This window comes from Loxodonta africana, chromosome 11 (genome assembly GCF_030014295.1).
Source record: "Loxodonta africana isolate mLoxAfr1 chromosome 11, mLoxAfr1.hap2, whole genome shotgun sequence".
In the NCBI taxonomy this organism is placed as follows: Eukaryota; Metazoa; Chordata; class Mammalia; order Proboscidea; family Elephantidae; genus Loxodonta; species Loxodonta africana.
In genome coordinates, this window is record NC_087352.1 from 74,159,776 (window position 1) to 74,177,441 (window position 17,666).

The 17,666-nt window shown below is 37.0% G+C and overlaps 1 protein-coding gene across 1 annotated transcript in view; it reads left to right on the forward strand.

Moving 5' to 3' along the window:
- The window catches only part of LOC100672409 (nucleolar protein 4), a 156,175-nt gene that overhangs the window by 33,686 nt on the left and 104,823 nt on the right, over nt 1–17,666 (forward strand). Inside the window, exon 5 of the mRNA XM_064294622.1 lies at nt 14,704–14,836. Coding sequence (XP_064150692.1) covers nt 14,704–14,836 — 133 coding nt within the window. The remainder of the gene's footprint in view (nt 1–14,703; nt 14,837–17,666) is intronic.

Below are 17,666 nucleotides of genomic sequence, written 5' to 3' on the forward strand. Positions count from 1 at the left end.
TTGCTAGCATGCTATGCTGATTTTTTTCAGCAATGAGTAAAAAAAAAAAATTGGCATAGTAGCACTTAAGAAAATACTTCTCAGTGGGAGGGCATGGTTGGCAAACAAACTTAGAAGGCGTGTGTTATTTGCATAAAATATGGTATAGCGTTGTTTGGTAAAATATCATTAAGCTCTTTTAAAATTACTTTGTTGAGTTAATTTTAATCATAAAATTCAAAACAAAAGTTTCATTTTCCTCTGTGTAATTGAGCATATTTAATATGAAAGCTGAATTTATGAAACTGATCTCAATAGACTTTATTAGGGGTACATTCCTATGAGAAGATCTGTATTAGTGCACTATCAGATTATATATTTCCAGAGGGCTAAGTATAAATGATTAAATACATAGTAGTAAAATTATCAAGTCAAAGACACAGAAAATTAAGGAAATATTAATGTCTCTATTGGCATAGTGGCTAAGAGCTATGGCTGCCAACCAATAGGTCGGCGGTTCAAATCTACCAGGCATTCCTTGGAAACTCTGTGGAGCAGTTCCACTCTGTCTTATAGGGTTGCCATAAGTTGGAATTGACTTGATGGCAATGGGTTTGGTTTTTCGTTTTGGTATTCCTTAGAAAGGCCTCTGAGTTGTGCAAATGGTTTGCACTTAACTAGTAACTCTAGGGGTTAAGAACTAAGCCTGTTAACAAAAAGGTCTGCAGTTTGAATCCACCAGGCACCCCTTGGAAACCCTATGGAGAGTTCTACTGTGTCCTATAGGGTTGCTATGAGTCAGAATCAACTTGACAGCAAAGGGTTTGGTTGTTTTGGTTTTAGTAATCTCAAGGTTGGCTGTGTGAACCCACCCGCAGCACTATAGAAGAGAGGCCTGGTGATCTGCTTCTGTAAAGATTACAAGAAAGAAAATCCTGTGGAATAGTTCTACTCTGTAACACATGGGGTCGCCATGAGTCGGCATCGACTCGGCAGCAGTAGGTTTAGTATTCCGGAGAATGAAAAAAGAAAAGAAAAAAAAATTATCTTCATGATTCATTACATAATTGAAATGCTAAAAAGTCTTATAAACTAGTTAGAGCTGTCAAGTTATTTGTAGCAAGGTCATTAAGATGCTTATATGTTTATTTCTAGGTCAAAAAGTGAGAACGTCAGCCTTGTGCTAAAATACAGACCAAATATGCTGAGTCCTTCTGGCTTCTAAAAAATCATAAATATTTCACTTGCAAAAAAATAGATCCTTTAGGTTTATAGCTAGATTAGGAAAATAATTCTTATTCTTACATTTTGAAAACACTAAATTGGATATATGCTGCCTTAAAAACATCCAGACAAATGGCTAGCTAGATTATTTACAATATTTTAGAAATTACGATTATTTAAAGGAAGGAAGGGGTAAGTTGCATTAAAAGGAAATTCAAGTGTGATATCCTGTTGTGATACATTATATTTAAAGTTTAATAAATATTAATTCAATTAAGTCAATAGATGTTTACTGAGTACTTTCTATGTTCCTGGCATTCTTGAAGGTACTGAAGATAAGTGAATAAGTGGATAAGATAAGTGAATAAATTGACAAAAATTGGCCTTCATGTAGCTTATCTTCTAACTGGGGGTGGGGGGAGGTACACAATAAAGAAAATAAGTGAATTATATATGTATAAACCTGTTGCTTTTGAGTCGATTCTGAATCATAAAAAAGAATCATAGCAACCATAAATAATTAAATCATGTATATAACAAGATGCTAAATGCTGTTAAGAGAAACAGAAGAGGGGAATAAGAATTCCTTTAGTACTAGGGAGCTCAATTTTTAATACCTTCCGTGGAGCAGAAATGAAGGGAAGGAGGTAACAAGCTGTATATATCAGGGGTATAAAGTACAAAGTCTCAGAGGCAGGAGGAGCATGCCCCACAGGCTGTGGGAACAGCAATATAGTCAACATGGTTGGAGCAGAGTGAACAAGGGGGAGAATGACAAGAGAGGTGTTTAGGGAGAGAAGGCAAAGCCAGGTCAACTAGGATCTCATAGGCTATTACCAGACCCTTTGTCTTTTACTCTGAGTGAAATGGGGAACCATTGGAGGGTATTCAGCTGAGAAATCATGTGATCTGATTGATATTTTTTAATAGAATCATGCTGGCTTCTCTGTTGAGCATAAACTGAACTAGGGGGAAAATTGGTTGCAAGGAGACCAGTAGGAGGTTATTGCAGTAATCCCTTTGGCTGAAGAGTTAACAAAACTCTTTCCCCTATCTGCATGAGAATTTGACCTTTGGTCAACTTTCTAGCTTTGTTCCCCAGGAAACCTGCTAAAATTGAAATGCAACTGCATTATCAGGGAACATTGTTTATGGCAAAAATGATCCCCATTGGGAATCTGTATCTAGATCAGTGGAGCAAATGGTTAAGCATTCGATTACTAGCCAAGAGGTTGGCAGTTCCAACCCACTCAGAGGTGTCTCAGAAGATGGGCCTGAAAGGTCACAACCTTAAAAACCTTATGGAGAAGTTCTACTCTGTACATGTGGGGTTGCCATGAGTAGGAATCAACTTTAAGGCAACTGACAACAGGTAACAACACCACCACAGGAATCTTTAGGCTTCCCTGAGTCAGCTAACTCTTGTAAGTGGCATGCCCCTTGTGGGGCCTTTAGAAGTATTAACTGTGGAGTTATATGAGATAATGTCTCCTTTGAGGCATGAGGCTTCTTTGTCAGATTTCCAACCTACTCAATATGATTATTGTTTTCTCATACCTAAGTTATCGCACGGAAAGATAAAGTAAATAGCTCTGATCATTTGACCATGTGAACTACTGTATGACCACTGCAGGAACTCCCACAGAAGGGAAACATCGATGCTGCCTGTCGGCAAGCTGTTTCCTTCAATACTTCATTCTAGATGAATCTGTGCTAAGATTGTCCTACGGTAGCCTTACGGGTATACATTTTAATTGGATCTAACAAGAGCCTCTAATGGCTGTTGTAGGTTTAGGAAAGAAGAAGATAGTGGTTTCAGTTGTAGATATAGTGTTATGGTGGTGAAAAGAATTCAGATTATGAACATATTTTGAGATTTGCTGACAGATTAGATATGGAATATGAAAGAAAATCAAAAAGAGTTAATGACGCCAATTTTTTTTTTTTTTTAATCTGAGTAAGTAGAGTAGAATTGTCATTTACTGGTAAAGGTATGATGGTGGCTGGAACAGATTTGGGGTAAAACATTAGAAGTTCAGTTTTGAGCTGTTTATTAGAAATCCAAGTAGATTTAAGATGTTTATTAGATACTCAAGTGGATTTGTTGATTAATCATTTAATGTGTGGAATTCAGAGGAAAGATCAAGCTGCACATATTACAGTTAGGCATCAAGATATGTAGTATTTAAAGGCATGAATGTAGAAGGTATTACCGAGGTGGGAGGGTAGATTGAGGAGCAAAGCCCAAGGACTGACCTAGGGAACTCCAGTGTTAAGACACCTGGGAGTTGAGAAGCAACCATCCAAGGAGACTGAGAAAGAGTAGCTACTGTGTTGGCAGAAAAATCATGGGAGTTTGTGAACTAGAAAACAACTAAGTAAAGTCTTTCGAAGAATACAGAATGTTTATTTTTTCAAATCAGCTGGTAAGTCAGTTTAGAAGAGGACTAAGAATTGAATTTGTATTTAGCCTTGTGGAGGTCAATGGTGTCCTTGACAGTAGCACTTTTTGTGGAGTGTTGGGGTTGCAAGCTTGGAGTGGAGATAGGAGTGATTTGGAGACAGCAAGCTCTTTGGAAGAATTTTGCTATGGAGGAGAGCAGGAAAAGAGGGTAGTAGCTGGAAGAGAAACAGAATCAAGACAAGCTTGATACTCTTTTTTTCTAAGATGGGAGAAATGATAGTATGTTTGCATGTTGAAGGGAATCATGCAGCAGAGGAACAAATTAATAATGCTGGAGAAAGGAAGGAGAACCAATGAAGCATGAGTGGGGATGGTTTCTTGTGCAAAACTGGAAGAGCTGGCTTTAGAAACAATCACAGACAGGAAAGAAGACTGAGAAAATGGGTTCAGGTAGTAGTAGGTAGATGGATATGATGGGAGCTCGTGGAAGTTTTCTTCTGTTTGTTCCTAGTTCCTCAGTGAAAAAGGAAACAGGGCATCGGCACAGAGTGAGGATATTTGAAAAGGTGTTGGAAGTTTGAGAAGAGAGGAGAATGTATGAAATAGACATCTTGGAAAGCAGAGAGTGTCTCCAGACATGTTCTGCTATATACGAGCGTGCTATATAGGAGAAAATTGTACTTAGTCAGGTTTAGAGTCTTGGCGGAGGAGTGGAGGTAGTACACAGGGGTATGATTGAAATGATAAACTTTGAAATTTTAGCCGTGTAAGAAGATAAGTCCACCCACTTGTCTGTCACTTTGTTGTACTATGGTGGCTTGCATCTTGCTGTGATGCTGGAAGCTATGCCACTGGTATTTCAAATATCATTGAGGTCACCTGTGGTGGACGTGTTTTAACAAAGCTTCCAGACTAAGATTGACTAAGAGGGAAGGCTTGATGATCTTGTTTTAATAATTAGCCAATAAAAACCTTATGGATAACAACAGAATATTGTCTGACTCACTTGCTTTGGGCATGCCATCAAGTGGGGTTAATCACTAGAAGAAGACATGATGTTTGGTGAAGTAGAGGGACAACGAGGGAATAGGGGATCCTCAGTGTAGTGGATTGGCACAATAGCTGCAAGGATGGACTTGATCATGTTGATGATTGTGAGGGAGATGCAGGACCTGGCAACATTTTGTTGTGTATTATAGAAGGTTGCCATGAGACAGAGTGGGCTCCATAGTAACTAATAACAACATCAAGATAAGTGAATTTATGAGAGAGGTGTGGGGGTCAGTCAAAAAGGGTTAAGTTTAATGGATTATAAATATCAATATGGTGGAAACTTTGTTGAGGTAGGGATATTAGAGTGAGTGATCCAGAAAACTGGAGACATTGTACAGAGAGTAGGATGTTGGAAATACAAATTATGGGAGATTGTCAGTTGTTAATAATGTATGGTTTAAGATATGATTAGGAGAGCTAAGTGTCTGAAGTAGGGTGAAAGACAAGATCATTGGAAAAGAAGCATTCAAGGAGTTGAGAGGTCAGGATGATGGAAGAGATAGAAAAATCATCAGGGATTTAAGAATTAGTAGTATTGGAGTAATTGAAAGGGAGCCTGAACAAAACTCAGAGACAAGAGGATTGGCCTGGGGATGAGTAGATGACTGCAGCAAATAGAGGGTAGTGTTCCTTAATCTGGAAACCCTGGTGGTGTAGTGGTTAAGTGCTACAGCTGCTAACCAAAAGGTCAGCAGTTCGAATCCACTCTTGGAAACTCCAAGGGGCAGTTCTACTCTATCCTGTGGGGTCACTATGAGTCAGAATCGAGTGGATGGCAATGGGTTTGGTTTTTGGTTTTGTTCTTTTATTTATATAAATTTTGTAAATTATTTTGTAAATTGATAAACATTAAAAAAAAAAAAAAGTTAAAAGCCTGTGGAGTGATAGCAAGATCTCTGCCTTGTGCTCTAGAGCTTTTCCCATTTTATCTAATTTAATCCTTAAAATAACTGACCAGTTGTTCCATCTCCATTTTGTTGATGGGGAGCCAATGCTTTGAGTTAATAAAACTCACCCTAATAATAAAACTCTACAGAGCAGATCAAAAACTTGAACCTAGGCCTACTTGACTTCAGAGCCCAAAGTCTTCTTAATTTATAACCTACAATTTCTTAACTATTACAAACTATTTATTTTGTTGAAATCAATTACCATGTTTTACACAAATAACATGCATCTTCTGCATTTTTTTGCTGGCTGTGCCCTCGCTTCCACGAGGTATTTTCCTAAGGGTGTTATGCTAACTTTTTTTATAGCAACATGTGAAAGAGGATAGGCCTTGGCAGTGCTTGTAAGGGTGCCTTGCAGGGGACAAACAAGCGCAGAAGGTGCACGTTACTTGTGTAAAAATACAGTAATGCAACTAGAGCAATATGGTGTTGCCCAAAGGGTGAAAATAAATGGTTTTCACTTATCCATTGTTGTGTACCACTCTTAAGAGAGTGGCTTAGCACAACAATGACTTATTATTTCTCATTATTCTGTGGGATGGTAATTCAGGTAAGACTCAACTGGGGTTTCTTTTGTAATCAGCTAGGTCCACTTAGTCATGTTCTGCTGGCAACTGAACTAGAATGGATAGACCAAGAATATTTCACCTATATATCTGACTCCTTGATGCTCCTTCGCATGACCTTCTCTCTCTCCATATGGCTAGCTTGGGCTTCCTCACTGCATGGTGATGTTAGGGTAATCGTATTTCTTATATAGCAACAGGCTTACTAGAAACAGGACACAGACACATCTTGGTCATCTTAAAAGTTAAGCCTGGACTGACACAGCTTTAGTTCTGCCACATTCTCTTGGTCAAAACAAGTAACAAAACCAGCTCAATTTCAAGGAGAAGGGAAATAGGCATTGCCTCCATCTGAGGAATGTCATGCTTGAACATGAAGGGAAGGAATTGATGGTAGCCATCTTTGAAGACTATCCAACAGTATGGCCAAAAAACATGAAAACATACTCAATATCACTGTATTAGTCAAAACAAAATTTTAGCAAGTGAACTCATTTGGGGCTTACCACATTGAGAAATATTTTGTAAAATATAGTATTCAATGTAAGATACATTGATCTTCTTATAAACTGTTGGTGGGAGTTTAAATTGGAACAAATTTTCTGGGAAAGAGTTTGGCAGTATTTATTAAAAACTTTAAACAGATGCCTACATGCTTTGACTCTATAAATTTATACTAATGAATTTGATGTGAGAAATACTTTATGTATTAGGATGTTTCCTGCATTCCTAATAGTGAAGGAGTGGACATGATGAGGAATTATCTAATCTGCAATGTCCAATATGGTAGCTACTAGCCACATGTGGATATATAAATTTAGTCGAAAATTAATTAAAATTTCATAATATTAAAAAATTAGTTCTTCACATTTCAAGGGCTCAGTAGCCATGTATAGCTAGCTCATGGTTGCCTTATTGAACAGAGAGTATTAGAGATCAATTCCACCATTGCAGAAAGTTTTCTTCAATAGTGCTAGATAGGTAACAAGCATTAGGGATATCTGGGAAACTTAATGCATGTCTCAGGTTCCTACCCAAAAGATTGTAATTCAAGTCTAGTATGAGACCTGGGGATCTGAATTTCTAACAAGATCTATGCTCATATACACTAATATTTGAGATAGCATGTTTCATACAACGGCTAATAGTATAGGTTTTAATTTGACTTAAAAAAACATAAGGTCAGTGAAAAAGAAAATTGGAAGATGAGGTTGGTAGGGGTGGTTTTTGAGCAGTCTTATGAAACACCCTAAATGTTTCATTGAGTGTCTTACATATTACTTGGTAGACAATAGAATGACTACAACTTTATGAGCAGAGAAGTGGCATGTTTAGAAATAGGAAGATTAATTTGGCAGTAGTTGAAAGGCAGGACTGGCAGTAGAGAAATTGGAGGTGGGTAGACTACATTTATACCACGTCTGTCAGTTTGTTGTACTGTGGTGGCTTGCATGTTGCTGCGATGCTGGAAGCCACGCCAACGGTATTTCAAATACCAGCAGGGTCATCCATGGAAGACAGGTTTCAGTGGAGCTTTGAGATTAAGACTTGGAAGAAGGACCTGGTAATCTACTTCTGAAAAAATTGGCCAGTGAAAACCTTACGAATAGCTGCAGAGCATTATCTGATATAATGCCGGAAAATGAGCCCCTCATGTTGGAAGGTACTCAAAATACGACTTGGGAAGAGCTGCCCCTCAAAGTAGAGTCAACCTTAATGACGTGAATGGAGTCAAGCTTTCAGGACCTTCATTTGCTGTTGTGTCACAACTCAAAATGAGAAGAAACAGGTGCAATAATCTATTAATAATCAGAATATGAATGTACAAAGTATGGATCTATAAAAATTGGAAGTCATAAAAATGAAACAGAATGTATAAAGATCAATATGCTAGGGTTTAGTGAGCTGGAATGGACTGATATTGGCCATTTTGAATCAGACAATCATATGGTCTACTATGCCAAGAATAACAACTTGAAGAGGAATGGCATTGCATTCATCATCAAAAAGAACATTTCAAGATCTATCCTGAAGTACAACGCTGTCAGTGATAGGGTAATATCCATATGCCTTCAAGGAAGACTAGTTAATATGACTATCATTCAAATTTATGCCAACCACTAATGCCAAAAAGGAGAAAATAAAAGATTTTTACCAACTTCTGCAGTCTGAAATTGATCAAACATGCAAACAAGATGCATTGATAACTACTGGAGATTGGAATGCTTAAGCTGAAAACAAAGAAGATAGTTGGAATACACTGCCTTGGTGATAGAAACAATGCCAGAGATCACGTGATAGAATTTTGTAAGACCAACGACTTATGCATCGTAAATACCTTTTTCAACAACATACATGGTGACTATACATGTGGACCTTACCAGATAGAAAACGCAGGAATCAAATTGATTACAACTGTGGAAAGAGATGATGGAAAATCTCAATATCATCAGTCAGAACAAGGCTAGGGGCTGACTGCAGAACAGACCATCAGTTGCTCATGTGCAAGCTCAAGTTGAAGTTGAAGAAAGTTCAAACAAGTCCACGAGAGCCAAAGTATGACCTTAAGTATATCCCACCTGAATTTAGAGGCCATCCAAAAATAGATTTGACACAATGAACACTAATGAAAGAAGACAAGAAGAGTTGTGGGATGACATCAAGGACGTCATACATGAAGAAAGCAAAAGACATTTAAAACACAGGAAAGAAAAAAAAGACCTAAATGAATGTTAGAATAGACTCTGAAACTTGCTCTTGAATATAGAGTAGCTAAAGGGAATGCAAGTAATGATGAAATATAAGAGCTGAACAAAAGATTTCAAAGAGTGGCATGAGAAGACAAAGCATTATAATGAAATGTGCAAAGACCTAGAGTTAGGAACCCAAAAGGAAAGAACATGCTCTGCATTTCTCAAGCTGAAAGAACTGAAGAGAAAATTCAAGCCTCGAGTTGCAATTTTGAAAACTTCTATGGGTAAAATATTAAAAGATGCAGGAAGCATCAAAAGAAGATGGAAGGAATACACAGAGAGACTGTACCAAAAAGAATTGGTCAACATTCAACCATTTCAGGAGGTAGCATATGATCAAGTACCAATGGTGTTGAAGGAAGAAGTCCAAGCTACACTGAAGGCATTGGCAAAAAAGAAAAAAAAAAACAAGGCTCCAGGAATTGACAGAATACCAATTGAGATGTTTCAACAAACGGATGCAGCATTGGAGGTGCTCACTAGGCTATGCCAAGAAATTTGGAAGATATATACCTGGCCAACCAATTGGAAGAGATCCATATTTGTGCCCATTTCAAAGATTGGCGATCCAACCAAATGAGGAAATTATCGAACGCTATCATTAATATCACATGCAAGTAAAATTTTGTTGAAGATCATTCAAAAGCAGATGCAACACTACATTGACAGTGAACTGCCAGAAATTCAAACCGATTCAGAAGAGTACCTAAAACAATTGATATTACTGCTGATGTCAGATAGATCTTGGCTGAAAGCAGAGAATACCAGAAAGATGTTTATCTGTGTTTCATTGACTATGCAAAGGCACTGAGTTGTGTGGATCATAACAAATTATAGATAACATGCAAGGAATGGGAATTCTAGAACACTTAGTTGTTCTCATGAGGAACCTGTACATATACCAAGAGGCAGTCATTTGGACAGAACAAGGGGTTACTGCCTGGTTTAAAATCAGGAAAGGTGTGCATCAGGGTTGTATCCTTTCACCATGCCTATTCAATCTGTATGATGAGCAAATAATCTGAAAAACTGGACTATATGAAGAACAACGAGGCATCAGTATTGGAGGAAGACTCATTAACAACCTACAATATGCAGATGATACAATCTTGCTTGCTGAAAGTGAAGAAGACTTGAAGCACTTACTGATGAAGATCAAAGACCACAGCCTTCAGTATGGATTACACCTCAACATAAAGAAAGCAAAAATCCTTGCAACTGGACCAATAAGCAACATCATGATACATGGAGAAAAGATTGAAGTTGTCAAAGATTTCATTTTACTTGGATCCGCAATCAACACGCATGGAAGCAGCAGTGAAGAAATCAAAGGACATATTGCATTGAGCAAACCTGCTGCAAAAGACTCTGAAATGTTGAAAAGCAAAGACATCACTTTGAGGATTAAGGTGTGCCTGACCCAAGCCATGGTATTTTTAATCGCCTCATATGCATGCGAAAGCTGGACAATGCATAAGGAATACAAAAGAAGAATTAATGCCTTTGAATTATGGTGTTGACGAACAATATTGAATAAACTACGGACTGCCAAAAGAATGAACAAATCTGTCTTGGAAAAAGTATAGCCAAAGTGCTCCTTGGAAGCGAGGATGGAGAGACTTCGTCTTGCACACTTTGGACATGTTGTCAGGAGGGACAAGTCCCTAGAGGAGGACATCATGCTTTGTAAGGTAGAGGGTCAGTGAAAAAGAGGAAGACCTCAAAGAGACGGGTTGACACAGTGACTGCAACAATGGGCTCAAACATGGCAAAGATTGAGAGGATGGTGCAGGACCGGACAGTGTTTCGTTCTGTGGTATGTAGGGTCACTATGAGTCAGAACCAACCCAACGGCTTGAGTTGTTTCTGACCCGTAGGTCCCATGTGTTACAGAGTAGAACTGCTCCATAAGGTTTTTTGGGCTACAGCCTTTATGGTAACAGATTGCTAGGTCTTTTTTCCGTGACGCTGCTGGGTTAGTTCAAACCACCAACCTTTGGGTTAGCAGCCGAGAGCAAACTGCTTATGCCACCCTTGGACCTATGTAGGAGATTATTTCATAGTTCAGGAAATGCGATAATAAGATCTTGAACCAATCAGGGCAATAGCAATGACAACAATCAGCAGTTACATGGTAGAGACCCCTTAGAAGTAACATCTGGAACTTGGAAACTGAAATGAAATATGGAACAGATCAGGGGTCTGAGTTTTAAAGCACTCCTCAAAACAGAAATAAAAGCTCAATGACAAAGTTTTTTTTTTTATGTTATAATTTTAAGTGCCATTTTTAAAGGTAAAAGACTGGGAAGAAAATTGTTACAGTAAAATATTTGTACAGAATTGCTGTAGTAATTGGCCATGGCTTTTGTTAACCATGAGAGGTTAGTCACATAAGCAATAAGCTCACATTACAGGATGTAGAGATTCTTTTCCTGGTTGTTGTACCAAACAAAATAGATACTCATATGTGGAAGGATTAGGATGAATGGTCTAAAGATGGTCATGAATATAGTACTTAATATCATATCAATCAGGCTTTTGATTCTTCGCCCTTAGAAACTTTAAGTAATTTCCTCCTAGTGTGATTAACTTTATCTCTATGTTGATAAAAAACACAATCTTATATTTCATATATCTTTGCCACATCTTATTAAAGATAATAATTTAATCACTTAATAATTGGAATAGAACTTACAGAATGAACACAGGCATTTAGTTTAATTAAAGCTTTTCATAAATGTATAGCAACTGGATAATTGATATTCTAGTAAGGAGTAGAATTGTGAAAATTGGATTATACTTCTTAGGGAGTCATGGTGGGGATATTTAAAATTAGGTCACAATTAGTAAGCCACTTATAATGAAAAATGGAACCTCTGGTGGCATAGTGGTTAAGTGCTATGGCTGCTAACCAAAAAGTCGGCAGTTTGAATCTGCCAGGCCCTCCTTGGAAACTCTATGGGGCAGTTCTACTTTGTCCTATAGGGTCATTATGAGTCGGAATCGACTCGATGGCAGTGGGTTTGGTTTGGGGTTATAATGAAAAATAGTCAAAAATTGTGATATTTACAAATAACGAAAATGTAGAACATCTATGCATAAAATTTAAACATTTTAGTCTCTTGTCCCAATTTCTTAAGATGTATGCTGTGAAGAGTGCCATTTAGTGGAGATAAAATGTTTATCAATATTCGTAACATGCTATAGCAGTTTGTACAGTTATTATCTCAGAATGAGGACTGTTACCTGACTTGTAACTAGTTTTTCTTTAAACACTCACACGTGCATATACATTCTCACATACATATACATATGTACGTGTATATAACCAAAACCAAACCCGTTGCTGTCAAGTTCCTTCCGACTCTTAGAGACCTTATAGGACAGAATAGAACTGCCCCATAGAGTTACCAGGGAGTACCTGATAGATTCGAACTACCAACCTTTTGGTAAGCAACTGTAGCATTTAATCACTACACCACCAGGGTTTCTGTACATATATATATACACACACCTCAAGGAGGAAGGGAGGGCATGGTTGGCAAGCAAACACAGAAGGGATGCGTTATTTGCATAAAAATAAGGTATCATAAAGATTATCTTTATGTAGAACACATAGCTACTTTATAAACATACATTGGTCACAATTATCATTACATTTAAATTTATTTTAGTTTTTAATATGTATTCATATGATTAGGAGTCCTAGTGGTGTGGTGGTTAAGTGCTCGGCTGCTAACCACAAGTTCAGCGGTTCGAACCTACCAGACACTCGACAGGAGAAAAATGTGTCAGTCTGCTTCTATAAAGATTACAGCCTTGGAAACCCTATGCGACAGTTCTACTGTGTCCTATAGGGTTGCTAGGAGTTGGAATTGACTCGATGGCAATGGTTTTTATTATTATTATTCATATAATGCAATAAATTCATATCTTATTATATACTCTTTGTTGTTAGCCACTTTCATATTTATTACATACACTACATAACAATAGAAGACAGTTATATTGTGCTTACTGTGCACCTGACATTGTTCTAACTACTTTACATATATAATACCCTTTCAGTCCTCACAGGAATCTGGAAACTGAGGTTGGCACTATTATTGTTCCTGTTTTATAGATGAGAAATGTTAGGTAGCCTACTCAAGGTAATACATCTAATAAGTGGCAGAGCATAGATCTGAACCCACGTTCCAGAGAACATGCTTTAAAATGTTGTGAGCTCCCAGATACTAGAGTGTGTAAAATGTGGGTCACCTGTGTTCATATGTATGTGTGTACATGACACACACTGATAACACTGACATGTACATTGAATTCTGTTTTAAAATAGATATACTTATTTCAGATGCTTTGGATTTTCTTAGAATTGGAGAGAATACAGTGTACTGAGAGAGAGGGCATGCCGCTGGGAGAAGTCTGGCTGATTGCCCAGAGGCCTCCGCAGGGTGGCATTTCCTTGCTGAATTAATGAGGAGCTAAAGCTACTCAGTATACCCAGAGATAGTCACACATTTGGTAAAGGAAGGATACCAAAGACACCTGGGTCTGAACTATGGATCAGAATGCCAATTTGGTAGACTACAAGGGCAAATGCCTTTTCAGGGACCGGGATACTCCTGCCCCCTTGCTGATACCAAGATGTAATTTCTGAATCTAAGGTAATTCTTCAAAGACGTTATTTTATCAAGTTTGGGTAACTTTGTGAACCCCAGTTCTGGTATGTTATAGTGGGAGGAAATTATTTAACTTCCCTGTCTCAATTTCTTCTTCTGAAAAATTGGGTCAATACTAATATCTAACTCATAGGTTGTGGTGAAAATTAAGTGAGGGAATAAATATCAAAAACAGCATCTGCAACATGAACAGCACATTATTACTCCTGCTATTATTCTATTCATGGTAAACTCTCAGATCAAGCATTTGCAAATTCAAATCAACTCTGGTGATTTCGATGAAACACAACATTTTACATGGGTTTCTCAGGCCTTCCTGCCTGTGTAAGCATACCATTTGTCTGAAAATCAGTTCTCCAAAAGGAGTTCACTTCTGCAAAATGAGCGCAGCAAAATATCTTTAAAGAGTTGATTTAATATTTGACAGGTTTTGATGAATTGGTCATTTGGTAAATGGGTTTTATGCTGATTTATCCATCTGTTGAACTGGCTTTTGGCAAATGGATCTTGCACAAATTTACCTAGAACTCCTTTTTGTGGTTCCAGTGTAATTTGTATTCACTTATAAGGAAAGACACTTGTGCTAAGACTTCCTTACTCTGTGACAAACGTGGACTTTGAATCTAGGCATATATGCTGAGTTTGTTATTGGAATCCATCCTATTTGCCAATAAAATTTTTTTGATTAAAATTTCCTTACTGTACTCTAAGATTTCTGCTGAGAAGACTTTATTAGGCCAATCATTTTTAAATCAAGACTTGAATTTCTCTTTATGTTATGTCTTGTGATGGACTCTTTTAGGAGGATTTTATTATTTGAAAAAAAAAATCCATTCTTTCAGCATTTCTAAACCACATTATCCCTAAACACACCATCATACTTATTAAATCTGCCTGTACATAGATACATTGTTTGACTTTTCACAAGCCTTAAAATCCCTTGAAGGAAGAAATTCCTTCAATCTTTGTTATTTCAAGCATCTGCTAATGGATAAACTATCCTACTGGCTAAACTCTGACAGTATAGATAAAATGGTTATTATTTGAATGCCTTGTATTTTATGATGCTTGATGATATTTTAAAACCATTTTCAGGATGAAAGTTCAATAGAAAGTGATGAATTTGATATGAGTGATTCAACACGGATGTCAGCTGTGAATTCCGATCTTAGCTCCAATCTTGAGGAAAGAATGCAAAGTCCCCAGACTCTTCACGGCCAGCAAGATGGTAAGCCATTCGAATCGAAACAAACAAAAACAACAACAACCAAAAAGTCAGAATCTGTTAAAACAACCACCACCTTTTACTTGGGTGAAAATTTTTATCTGTTTCTATGGGGACCAATTTCTGTGAACTCAAGTCATATTATCTACTTCATTATTTTTGGATTCAAGTGCTTTAGTCAAAACTAGGATGTTAGACTGATTTCTACACAGAAATCAGTTATAAAATCCAAGCTTATCAGTGTTTTGCTTCCTGACCTTAAAATATAATTTTTTCAGTGTAGTTTGGGTTTCCGTGATGTTTTCTAGCTTTGGTTTCTCAGACCATCATTCATCTGTCTGTGTTAAGTAGCGATCAAAAGATTAATTTGGGTATTTGTCTTTTACCTAAAAGACAAAGTTGCAACCCAAAATATATTGATATAAAATGACAACTTACCAGAGTGATTTTTCTGGATAAGCAGATATAGAGCTATTTTTTTTTTTCAGCTGTAAAGGAAAGAAAGACAATGATTTCTTATTTCTGGTCCATCAAAACTTCCTGACTCACTCCCCTGTTCTTGATGGGAAGAAAGCTGGTGTATACGTATACCAAGTAGAAGTGGTAGTTAACACTTTAGGCCCAATATTTTCAGAGATTAAAAAAAAAAAATCTTTGTTAACTTTTGTCTTTGTAAGTATGAAATTATGCATGCAAGTAAATGCGCCTTATTTGGGTAATTGTAGATGAAATTTAAGGGATATAAATAGAAGAAAATTGGCCAATTTTATTCAAAATCAGTTGATTATTTCTATAATTAACAAGTTTACATGATCTATTTGACTGTATAGTTTTGTCCCTACATCTGTTTATAGGGGGAATTATTCCTTGCTTTTCTCACACTTGCTATTAAAAACTGGTTGCAAAAGATTGCTGAATTTCTAGCTGCTATTTGTATTCCATGTTGGCAAGGCTTAAGAAATTCCTAATTATAAGCATACAGAGAGTCCAAAAAAAGAGAACTTTTCTTTTTCTCGTTTCAAAAGAGCCTAAAAGATTTTAGTGTCCTTACTGGCACATACTATGAGGAAAGAAAGAGTGTGCTGATCAATGATTGCAAAATTATGTACTACTTGCTACAAAATAGCTATTGCAGTAGGCAGGACGTTTATTTAGGAATACTGTAAGAATGCAGTTATTCTGGTTTATATATGAGTTATCCTATTTCTTCCAAAATATGAGTAGACAGCCTTGGGTTTTGATTTATTTTTTTTCTTGGAATGGAAATTGTCAGGCATCAGGGACATAGAGTAACTGAAATATTCTATATACCTATGTCTTTATCTTCACTTGCTTGTTTGTTTATGTATGTCACATATTTTATACCATCACCTTTTTTAGTTAAAAATTTTGGAGAATGTAAATAGCAAGAGAGTGTTTCTTATGCAAAGGCATAGTTTTCTTGATCGCTAGTTGTGGATCTTTGGCTACGGCACAGATGATGTGATGATAAATTCACATTAACTTTAATAAAATGCATTGGAATAACTTCAAATAGTATTTCCTCTGGAGGGAAAACATTTTCTCATGATATACTGATGTCGGTTTCAAGGGTAAGGAAATATCTACTAGTTCCTGCTTGACTTAAGTAAACTTAAGCTTGTCAGCTTTCAAGTGATTATGTTGGAATCCATCTCAACCTCCTTTCCCAACTCCTCCCTCATCCAATAGACCCGGCCTTCCTCACCCCTTTCTAATATTATTAAAATAGGCTTCTCCGTGATATTTCTTTTTTTAGTCCACTATTTTTTTTTTTTATTGTACCTGATGCAGCAACTTTCCTATCAATTTCTGCTTAAAATCCTTCAAATGACTCATTGTTATCCACACTCTAAATTCATAGGGTGCAACGCAAAGTCCTAAGTATGTTGTGAGAGACATACTGCTTAGAGTACCAACATCCATACTTGTTGAGGTAAGGTGAGAGGTGGGGACTTGTGGCTGAATCCTAAACTAAGCACAGCAGCCATGGGCATGGTATCAGGAAGGTGCTCATGATTCCTTTCAGGCAAATGAGATGAGAGCAATCGTTTGCTAGAAGTTCTGAGATGGACATTTCCTTAGACTTCTGACGTAACTTCTGAGAGACACTATGTTCTGTTTTCCCTGATTATGGGTAAGAAAACATGTAGCCTAAAATGTTGTTTATGGCTATATTATAACCTCAGGGGGCCAGCAGCCTAAGCATGAATCTAGGACCAGCTACCTAATTTGTGGGGCCTAGTACAAAATAAAATATGAAGCCCATTATTTAAAAAACAGGAAAAATATTCTATTAAAGGTACTAAAAATATAATGTTTTACCTTTCTTCTACCATCTCTCAACTTCTCATGGTATTTAATGCCAGTATAAGTAAAGAAAAATTAAAATTTTGTTATTCCTTTCTGTTGTGTGATGCCAGTTTCAAATACTTTAAAATAAGAGCACTTAACTTGTATGTGAAATCTCCAAAATTGCACAATTTGTATTTAATAGCTTGTGCATGCATTTGTATTTTATTCTTAACAGAACAATGGAAATGCTTCACAAACCTAAAATCAACTATTTTCATTTAATTTCTTGATACACACACTCTACTTCAGCTTACTGATAAGTACTCAAGGACTGAAAGGAAAAGGAACTATGCGTTGTCTTATCTTTTCCTTTTCTTCTATGCCATCATTTTCAGTGACGGTGTAAGAGAATATGATATTTGTGTGTGTGTGTTTAACACCATTGCCTCCTTTCTGCACTCAAAGCAAACTCTGGTTCAAACCAAAAGCATGACTTCCTGGGGCTGTTGGTGCCTTTGCT